General features: G+C 45.5%; 1 protein-coding gene across 5 annotated transcripts in view; it reads right to left on the bottom strand.

The window, feature by feature from the left end:
* LOC147029151 (uncharacterized) overlaps window positions 1-11,197 on the bottom strand; it is a 157,796-nt gene that overhangs the window by 69,828 nt on the left and 76,771 nt on the right. For all 5 annotated transcript variants that reach the window (XM_085876246.1, XM_085876245.1, XM_085876244.1 and 2 more), the window contains 2 exons: window positions 9,582-9,751; window positions 1,780-3,476 (listed from right to left, as the gene is read on the bottom strand). In XM_085876246.1, the coding sequence (XP_085732372.1) occupies window positions 1,780-3,476; window positions 9,582-9,751 (1,867 nt within the window). The remainder of the gene's footprint in view (window positions 1-1,779; window positions 3,477-9,581; window positions 9,752-11,197) is intronic.

Genomic DNA, 11,197 nt, shown 5'->3' on the forward strand with positions numbered 1-11,197 from the left:
CCCAATATCCAAATCTGTTCATAACATGATAGGCGACTCGTGTGCCAAATTTGGTGCTTTCCTCACAAAATGCACAATTGTTATGCTATATTTAGCCAAGTTGCCCCACCACAAGGGTTTACCAAATGTAGTTCCTGTTTATCGAATCCTTTAGAGTTCTATGAAGCAGTGTCTGATTGGGTGGATGAGGGAAAGGCAGTGGACATAGTATATCTAGGACATTAAGAAGGCATTTGATAAGGTACCACATCGGAGGTTGTTAGCCAAAGTGAGGGCTTGTGGAGTGGCTGGTCAGGTGGTTTATGGGATTGCAAACTGGCTTAGTGATAGGAAACAAAGAGTGGTTGTGAGTGGGAGGATGTCTTGCTGGGAGGACATAAGTTGCGGGGTACCTCAGGGATCAGTACTCGGACAATGACTATTCAATATTTACATCAACAATTTGGATAATGGGGTATAGAGTCAGCTTTCCAAAATTGCGGATGACACAAAGCTTGGTGGTAAGGTGGACAGCAGAGGGGGTGGTGAACAGATACAAGGGAGTATTGATAGTTGAATGGATTGGGCAAAAGACTGGAAGATGGAATTTAACCTGAGCAAGTGTCAGGTGTTGGGGATGGGAAAGAACAATGAAAATAGAGATTACAGGATGTAAGGGGTAATATTGGAGCGTGTCACACAGGAGAAGGATCTGGGGGTGGTAAGAGATACGGGAGGTAAGCAGGCAGCACAGTGCCAGTCAGCTTCAGGTGAAGCAAATAGTGTTTTCGGTTGTATAAGGAGGGGGATAAATCATAAATCAAAAGAGGTGGTGTTAGCATTGTATAGGAATTTCGTGAGGGCCACATCCAGAATATTGTGTGTAGTTTTGGTCACCACAGTCCCGGAAGGTCATAGATGCGACAGAGAAGGTTCAGCATAGGGCTACTAGATTGATTCCGAGCCGAGCTCGACTCAGCTATGAGAAGCAGTTGAAGGAGACAGGGCTTTCGTCACAAGAAAGGAGGCGGTTGCGAGGAGATATGATCGGGATGTTTAAGATAATTTAAAGTATTGATAAAAGAAGTGCAGATTAATTATTCAACAGAGTCGACAGTGACAGAACCAGGGGCCATAGCCTGAGAGAAAAGAAGAGGAGAGTTAAGACGGGAGTAAGGCAGGGGACTTTCACTCAGAGAGTTGTTCATGCATGGAATGATCGCCCTGGAAAGGTAGTGGCAGCAGAAAAAGTAGATTAGTTTAAATTAGAACGAGATAGGTACCTGGAAGTTATGGAGATAGAGGGGTATGGGGATATTGATAAGACTTTTAGGAAGTTTGAGTATTGATTGGTGATTGTGTACGCCGTACGGAGTGCTGTTGGTGGGGGGTCTTGTTAAGGGGGGTTGTGTGGTTGATGTGTGTTTTTGACCAGGCCCATGCCCCCTGTCCGAGGGGAAGAAAAGAAAAAGAAAAATAAGAAATAAAAACAAACAAAAAAATTACAACAAATAACAAAAAAAATTATTTCATTAAATAATTTTTTTTTTTGCATTTTCTTTCTTGGATCTTGGGTTGGTGTGGTGTTCGCGCAGGCATGATGGACGGAATGGCCTCCACCTGTGTTGGATTTCCTTGTTGTCCTTGACCCCCAGCCCACAACAATATATATGTATATATATATATATATATATATATATATATATATATATTTTCTTCCAAACAAAAAGTTTTTATGGTAAAAAAATAATCCTATTTCACTCACATACATATTCACAAACTTTGAAATGACACACTCACTTGTATAGCAATTTTCGCTGGTACTTTCTCAGGAGCAGCAGATGTTTTGGGAGCAGCAGCAGTGGGAGCAGCAGTAGTCGGAGCAGCAGCAGTAGAAGCATCAGCAAGAGAGGCTGGAGCCATAGCAGAGGTGGTAACAGCTTGGGCAGCAGAAGTGGGAATGGCAGGAGAATCGGGGCTGGCGCCAGGAGAATCGGGGCCGGCGCCAGGAGAATCGGGGCCGGCGCCAGGAGAATCGGGGCCGGCGCAAGGAGAAGCTGGAGCGGCGCAAGGAGAAGCTGGAGCGGCGCAAGGAGAAGCTGGAGCGGCGCAAGGAGAAGCTGGAGCGGCGCAAGGAGAAGCTGGAGCGGCGCAAGGAGAAGCTGGAGCGGCGCAAGGAGAAGCTGGAGCGGCGCAAGGAGAAGCTGGAGCGGCGCAAGGAGAAGCTGGAGCGGCGCAAGGAGAAGCTGGAGCGGCGCAAGGAGAAGCTGGAGCGGCGCAAGGAGAAGCTGGAGCGGCGCAAGGAGAAGCTGGAGCGGCGCAAGGAGAAGCTGGAGCGGCGCAAGGAGAAGCTGGAGCGGCGCAAGGAGAAGCTGGAGCGGCGCAAGGAGAAGCTGGAGCGGCGCAAGGAGAAGCTGGAGCGGCGCAAGGAGAAGCTGGGGCGGCGCAAGGAGAAGCTGGGGCGGCGCAAGGAGAAGCTGGGGCGGCGCAAGGAGAAGCTGGGGCGGCGCAAGGAGAAGCTGGGGCGGCGCAAGGAGAAGCTGGGGCGGCGCAAGGAGAAGCTGGGGCGGCGCAAGGAGAAGCTGGGGCGGCGCAAGGAGAAGCTGGGGCGGCGCAAGGAGAAGCTGGGGCGGCGCAAGGAGAAGCTGGGGCGGCGCAAGGAGAAGCTGGGGCGGCGCAAGGAGAAGCTGGGGCGGCGCAAGGAGAAGCTGGGGCGGCGCAAGGAGAAGCTGGGGCGGCGCAAGGAGAAGCTGGGGCGGCGCAAGGAGAAGCTGGGGCGGCGCAAGGAGAAGGTGGAGCGGCGCAAGGAGAAGCTGGGGCGGCGCAAGGAGAAGCTGGGGCGGCGCAAGGAGAAGCTGGGGCGGCGCAAGGAGAAGCTGGGGCGGCGCAAGGAGAAGCTGGGGCGGCGCAAGGAGAAGCTGGGGCGGCGCAAGGAGAAGCTGGAGCGGCGCAAGGAGAAGCTGGAGCGGCGCAAGGAGAAGCTGGAGCGGCGCAAGGAGAAGCTGGAGCGGCGCAAGGAGAAGCTGGAGCGGCGCAAGGAGAAGCTGGAGCGGCGCAAGGAGAAACTGGAGCGGCGCAAGGAGAAGCTGGAGCGGCGCAAGGAGAAGCTGGAGCGGCGCAAGGAGAAGCTGGAGCGGCGCAAGGAGAAGCTGGAGCAGCGCAAGGAGAAGCTGGAGCAGCGCAAGGAGAAGTACAAGAAACGGGAGCAGACGAAGAATCGGGAGCAGCCGAGGAATCGGGAGCAGCACCAGAGACGGAAGCAGCTTTTGAGGCGAGAGTGGTGGAAGCAGAGGCGGGAGTTGCAGAGGCGGGAGCAGCAGAGGCGGGAGCAGCAGAGACGGGAGAAGCAGAGGGGGGAGTCGCAGAAGCAGGAGTCTTGACATTCATTGTGGAGCCTGCAGACTTTATTCCCAACTTATGCTGCTGCCGTGCTATTTCTCGTTCCAACTTGAGCAGTTGTAGGTCCTCATCTGTGCCATCCTCCAAAAGAAGAGATGCTTCAAAAAAAGGGGGGCGGGGGGAGGGAACAAAAAAAAACATCCAGGTTAAAATAAAATGAAGCAGAAATAGTGTGGGGTTTGGGACATTTCAAAAGGGTGAAAAAAGTGCGAGTGCTGATAAAAAAAATTAACAATAAGATTGAATGTTTATTTTGAACAGCTAAATCTCAAAGCACTTTCCAAAAAGTAAAGGGCATGAAGAATATTAAAAAAAAACACTAAAAAGGAAACTGAAAAGGAAAGGCATTTTCAGAGAGATTTAAAAAGTAAATAATTTAGCTGTGGAGAATTTTAAAAGCAACAAGTTCAATATGTGAAGAGCACACCTGACAAAAGCTCGATCAATATGGAAACAGCATTTTGTATTTTAATTTTTTTTAAATGGATAAGCACTGCAAAATACAAAAACAGTGCCCACTGATTCCATGAAAGCACAGAGTATCAAAAATACAAATGAGAGAATAATAATGATACTAATAATAATACTAATCTATCTATAATTCCAGCAGTGTGTGTGTGTGTGTGTGTGTGTGTGTGTGTGTGTGTGTGTGTGTGTGTGTGTGTGTGTGTGTGTGTGTGTGTGTGTGTGTGTGTGTGTGTGTGTGTGTGTGTGTGTGTGTGTGTGTGTGTGTGACCGCTGTTTCTCGACAACCACTGGCCCGATCTAATTGAAACTTGCCAACGACATTGCTGGGGACCTGAGTATGTGCCTTTTCAAGGATTGATATTAATCGGACAAGAGCTTCCCCAGTTCTGGCCATGTTTTTACCAACCAATGACAGGACACGTTGCTGCGTGGGCGAGGCGGATGGGGGAAGAGAACCTCAGCCGCGTTCCCCATTACGGGTTACAATGTACGCACTTCCGGATAGTGATGACTTTGTGTAATCTAATAATTGGATTCGCTGGATATGCGAGATATCCCTTATTGTCGGGTGTGTGTGTGTGTGTGTGTGTGTGTGTGTGTGTGTGTGTGTGTGTGTGTGTGTGTGTGTGTGTGTGTGTGTGTGTGTGTGTGTGTGTGTGTGTGCGTGCGTGAGCAACGCGAGGCTCCACAGCACAAACCAGCAAACAGATTATTTTTCAAATGGTAGTCCTTCAAAAATAGGGTGTCCATTTACCGTCATTTTTTTTGAGGAGTGCCAGTTGGCAAAATACGCAATAGGAAAAATCTTGCCAGGCAGAGGAACAATTGCATGTGAACCAATACGTCTTGGCAATGAATCTTCGTCGGTGAATCGGTCAGAATGAAAATCATAGCATCCAGCGCTTCGATCCAAACGAATCTCTCGTTGCCTACCGGCTTGTTTATTTATTTACTGTAAACAATTCCACGACCCACACTCCACCTCCAATTATTTATTTATTTTCCGTAAACGACTCCACGATCCACACACCACCTCCAGTTATTGGATTCGCTATATATGCTAGATATCCTTTAGTCGGCTTTTCCGTCTGTAGGCGTGTGTGTGTGTGTGTGTGTGTGTGTGTGTGTGTGTGTGTGTGTGTGTGTGTGTGTGTGTGTGTGTGTGTGTGTGTGTGTGTGTGTGTGTGTGTGTCTGCAACGCGAGGCTCCACAGCACAAACCAGCGAACCGATTTCGATGAAACTTTGCCAACATGTGCAGTATTTGTTGAGAATGTGCGTGTTTGAATTTCATTGCCTCGCAACCACGCGTTGCTGTGCAGCGGCCAAAAAACCGCGTACAGTATTTTCAATACTTGTCCTTCAGTTTTGAATGTAGAGAAGCGAGACCGGAATTAAACACTTCGAGATATTTAGAAAATTTTACTTGAGCCGATTTTTGATTGAGGTTTTATTTTTCAAATGGTAGTCCTTCAAAAATCGGGTGTCTATTTACCGTCATTTTTTATGAGGGGCTTTGGAAAGTGGGCGGAGCTTTGGGAAAGTGGATGTGGTTGATGAAAAGTGGGAGTGGTGTCGGAAAGTGGGCATGGCTAATGAAAAATATTGTGTGCTCAGGAGATGTGGTCAAACAAGAGATTTGAGTTTATCATTGTCCACTTTCAGACCAAGAGACCAAGAGTCCACGTGAGACCAAGAGCAAACATTGGTCAAAGTTTATCGGTTTTTCCGCGTGTGTGTGTGTGTGTGTGTGTGTGTGTGTGTGTGTGTGTGTGTGTGTGTGTGTGTGTGTGTGTGTGTGTGTGTGTGTGTGTGTGTGTGTGTGTGTGTGTGTGTGTGTGTGTTTGCAACGCGAAGCTCCACAGCACAAACCAGGAAACCAAAAATTTATTTATTTACTGAAAACGATTCCCCACCACACACCACCTCCAAATATTTATTTATTTACCAAAAACGATTCCACGACCCACACACCACCTCCAATTATTTATTTATTTACCGAAAATGATTCCACAACCCACACCACCATATTTATAGATTTATTTACCGTAAACGATTCCACGACCCACACACGACCTCCAATTATTTATTTATTTACCGTAAACGAATCCACGATCCACACACCACCTTTAATTATTTATTTATTTACTGAAAACAATTCCACGACCCACACACCACCTCCAATTATTTATTTATTTTTCCGTAAACTATTCCACCACCCACACACCACCTCAAATTATTTATTTAACATTTCGGATTCTCCTCCTGACACACCACCTCCAATTATTTATTTATTTACCCCAATCGATTCCACGATCCACACACCACCTTTAATCATTTATTTATTTACCGAAAACGATTCCACGACCCACACACTACCTCCAATTATTTATTTATTTACCGAAAACGATTCCCCACCCACACACCACCTCCAATTATTTATTTATTTACCGAAAACGATTCCACGACCCACACACCACCTCCAATTATTGGATTCGCCAGATATCCCTTATTGTCGGGTTTTCCGTCTGTGTGTGTGTGTGTGCGTGAGCGTGTGCGCAACGCGAGGCTCCACAGCACAAACCAGCGAACCGATTTCGATGAAACTTTGCCAACATGTGCAATATGTTGGGAATGTGCGCGTTTGAATTTCGTTGCCCAGCAACCACCCGTTGTTGTGCAGCGGCCAAAAAACCGCGTACAGTATTTTCAGTACTTGTCCTTCAGTTTTGAATGTAGAGAATCGAGACTTCGGAATTAAACACTTGGAGATATTTAGAGAATTTTACTTGAGCCTATTTTTGATTGAGGTTTTATTTTTCAAATGGTAGTCCTTCAAAAATCTGGTGTCTATTTTTTATGAGGGGATTAGGAAAGTGGGCGGAGCTTAGAGAAAGTGGACGTGGTTGATGAAAAGTGGGAGTGGCGTAGGAAAGTGGGCGTGGCTTGAGGAAAGTATTGTGTGGCTCAGGAGGTGTGGTCAAACAAGAGCATTGAGAGAAGTTTATCGGGGTGTGTGTGTGTGTGTGTGTGTGTGTGTGTGTGTGTGTGTGTGTGTGTGTGTGTGTGTGTGTGTGTGTGTGTGTGTGTGTGTGTGTGTGTGTGTGTGTGTGTGTGTGTGTGTGTGTGTGTGTGTGTGTGTCTGCAACGCGAGGCTCCACAGCACAAACCAGCAAACCGATTATTTTTCAAACGGTAGTCCTTCAAAAATAGGGTGTCTATTTACCGTCGTTTTTTATGAGGAGTGCCAGTTGGCAAAATACGCAATCGGAAAAATCTTGCCAGACAGAGGAACAATTGTATGTGAACCAATACGTCTTGGCAATGAATCTTCGTCGGTGGATCAGTCAGAATGGAAAGCATCGTATCCAGCGCTTCGATGCTGGCGAATCCCTCGTCGCCCACCGGCTTGTTTCTCTATTTCTTATGCGCATTTATAGATAAACACAATGCCCCCAAGTTATGATAGTTTTCATATGAGATGGTGCATAAATTTCGGTAACATCAGAGTGAGCTGGTATGCTCCGAACCAGGAAGTAAATTTTAATCACGCGATAACTTACGATCGAAAATAAGCAAGTAGGAGACAAAATTTAAACAACGGGCGTTTTTTTGGTACCTTTTGATGTTTTTTGTTGCTGTTTTGGTACTTTTTTTCCCCCAGAAAATGGCGTGACACTGCAGAGAAACTAGTTAACTGTACATCTATCAATAATTCCAGCAATGTGTGTGTGTGTGTGTGTGTGTGTGTGTGTGTGTGTGTGTGTGTGTGTGTGTGTGTGTGTGTGTGTGTGTGTGTGTGTGTGTGTGTGTGTGTGTGTGTGTGCGTGCGTGCGTGCGTGCGCGCGCGCGCGCGTGCGTGCGTGCGTCGTTTCCGAGAGCGAAGGAACGCTCTGTGTGGTTGTTTGAAAGTTTTTTTTGCACGTCCGTTTTTTTTCTTTTTCTTTTCTCTTCTCTGTTTTTCCTTGCGATGACATTGCGAAAAGGCAAAAAGATGACGATGTTGGTGCCAATTGAATAATTGTCCATTAAAACGAAATTGAGGATAATCATAACTGCGATATGTAAACTTCCGGACAGTGAGGACTTAACTTCCGGAGTGACTGTATTCTTTCTCGATTTATCGACTTTCTGTATTCTTTCTTTCTCCATTTCTGTACTTTCTCGATTTTCTTAAACACAATGCCCCAATCCAGTCGTCATTTATGAGAGCGAAGGAATGGCCTGTGTGGTTGTTGTTTCTGGCACGCGGTTTGAAAGCTTTTTTTTGTTGTTGTTGTTGTTGTTTGCACGTACGGCCACGCACCAACGGGCATCCGTCACAGACGGATGCTTCAGAGTTGAAGGTTGACTTTCGGCACGATGTGCGATGCACTCTTACAGGTACGAAGTTTCTTTCAGTCCAAATCACAGCACCGAGAAAAACGTGACGCAACCGCTTGGAGGAGCACAAAATTGGTCCTTCAGTATTAATATATAGATGGCCAAACCACGCTCTGTGTGAAGTTTCCAGAGTGAGGGTTCGTTCGGACGTCAATATATCCAGTGTTCACAATGTGATTTATCGAATTTCTTTATATACAATGTTTCTTGTTACATTTTTTTGCATCAAATTCACATTCTAAGGTAGTCAGCATGTGCAGAAGAGGGTTTTAGATTGCAGATGCTGTTTTCGAGGAGTGGCATAACGCATCTCAGTGGTGACGGTCTGTGGACAACAGACGTAATGACGTCAGCGAATGACCAATGATGTCATGACGTCCTTATGCCTCTCAGCGGTGACGTCACACGTCGCCATGCAAACGAATGTAAAATGAAAAGTGTTTATTGTGCTTCAGATTTGAAGGTTGACTATTGCCACAATGTGCGATGCGCTCTTACAGGTACGAAGTTTCTTTCAGTCCAGGTCACAGAACCGAGAAAAACGTGACGCGACTGCGAAGAGGAGCACAAAATTGGCCCTTCAGTATTAATATATAGATAATAATAATAAGAAAAGAAAAACAAGGTGATGCAATCATACAAACAAAACATCATCACAAGTATCCTGAATTGGACTTTACAACGTGCTCTGGAGCAGAAAGCCTTGATCCCAGATGTTGTTATTTGACCTACAGTGGCATCTGGTAAACTGTTCCACACTAGTATTATTGCCAGCATAGAGGAGCGGTCACACTGAAAAAGTGACCAGTGAACACTCCATTTTGCCAGAAAGACACTGCACAGCACAGCTTCCAAAGGAAGCACTTGCTTTGGTGAACTTGGATGGACTCGATGATGGAGGTAGCATGGTTTTCAGAAGTGTGGAACTTATTGTGTGTGCCGTCTGTACATCAGACCCAGACCTGCTACAGGTCTCCTGTGTGGTGGGGGATCGATATTAAATTCCTGTCGAGGGACCGTGGTAACCGTGCATAACCGTGCATTAAATTGGTGACCGTGGTAACCGCCATTCAGCAGTACACTTGCCAAATTTGGTCGAGGACCAGGCCTAAATTTTCATGGGATGCCATATTGATACATGAAATGATTGCGTCCCCAATATTCTCATGTCCTTGGATTGGGTATAGTGTGTGCAAGCATTCGATAGCGAGAAACCAACGAGGCAAGCATAAAAAAACAGGCAAGCATGTCGGACTTTGTCACATTTTGAAATCGGTTCAATGAGCCAAAACTTAAACACTTAAAATAAATGAGTTATGTCATTAAAGGACAAAGGAATGTTGCAAATCACACCTGCGTCCATGAGTCGAGCAATTTCGTCAGCACATTCAAAATCTAGAGAGACACCATGGAGCCAATTGGCTGCTCGGAGACGTTCAAACACGGCGAGACGTGTGCGAGCGACCAAAGCCGATGCTGCACGATGTCGGTTCATATCATCTGGGTGGAACCGAATACGAAACCTGAGGAGAGGAAGAGGGTGAAAGGTATCGGAAAGGGGGTTACGAAAAAATACATATATCAGTTGTTAACTCATGATAATCAAAAAATTTGGACATGAAACACATGAAATATAATATGTTGCTCCAATATATTTAGCTTGAATGAAGAAAAAAAAAAAACATGAGGCATTTAAAAGTATAATGGAAAAAAAAATAACACTACAATACTGGTCGGTTCATTGGTATAAAAATCAGGATGGCCAAAATTATTTATTCAACAACTTCTAAAGTTTGATTGCCGTAACCTAAACAAAGAAAAATAAGCTTGTATTCAAGCCTTTATTGGGAATGTTGACATAATAATCAAGGAGAACGTGTTCTATTTATGCTAAGAACCAAAAATGTTCAAAAAGTGGTCATGTCGTGAGAAGTTTAACAAAAATTTCAGCAAGCCAAATTTATTCCAATATAATATTTAAATAAATCCTTCAAAGGCTTCCTTATCAGAACGATATAATGAGGCTGTGATGCAAATTTTGCTTTCAAAATCATATATGTATATATGTATATATATATATCTTCTTCTTTCGGCTGCTCTCCTGAGGGGTCGCCACAGCGGATTATCCGTATGATCCACATAGTGATTTGGCACAGGTTTTACGCCGGATGCCCTTCCTGACGCAACCCAAGTCGCCTCTGACGACACAGGGATATGGTACACCGATTTTAACCGGGGCATACACCGGGCCCAGTACACTGGTACTCACTTCGCCGACCTCGGAAGGATGACAGGCTGAGTCATATATACATCTACATACATCTATATACACATGTACATATACTCCACCAGTCAAAAGTTTGAGAACATCCCCATTTTTCCAGTTTTTACTGAAATTTAAGCAGTTTAATGTTTCAATGTACTCTGAAATTAAAGTATAGAACAAATAAACAATTGCAGATAAAAAATAAATCATGGAATAGTTTTGTTGAACAAAATTTAACCTAAAATTTTGATTCATCAACGTATCCAGCTTTTGAAGACATAACAGCCGAACATACTCGTGGCATTCTTTCCGCAATGGAAGTCAAATATTGTTCGGAAAGTTCTTCCCGACACTGTTGCAGGAGTTCCCACAAATGCGTTGCACATATTGCTTTACTTTCACCGTTCTGTCCAGTTCATCCCAAACCAGCTCGATGGGGTTTAAGTCTGGAGACTGTGCTGGCCATTCCATGATTTCAAGCCAACCATCTTGTTCTTTTCTTCTGAGGTTGTTCTGACATAGCCTGGAGGTATGTTTTGGGTCATCATCTTGCTGAAGGATAAACTCCTGACCAACAAGGCGTAAACCAGAAGTTATTGCACGGCACTGCAAAATGCTGTGGTAGCCCTTTGAATTCAGAGTGTCAGTCACTCTGTGCAAGTCGCTACTTGGATCCAGCAAAAGAGCCCCAGCTCATGAGGCT

Source organism: Eptatretus burgeri, chromosome 4, assembly GCF_056783735.1.
Source record: "Eptatretus burgeri isolate ZD-2024b chromosome 4, Ebu_testis_v1, whole genome shotgun sequence".
In the NCBI taxonomy this organism is placed as follows: domain Eukaryota; kingdom Metazoa; phylum Chordata; class Myxini; order Myxiniformes; family Myxinidae; genus Eptatretus; species Eptatretus burgeri.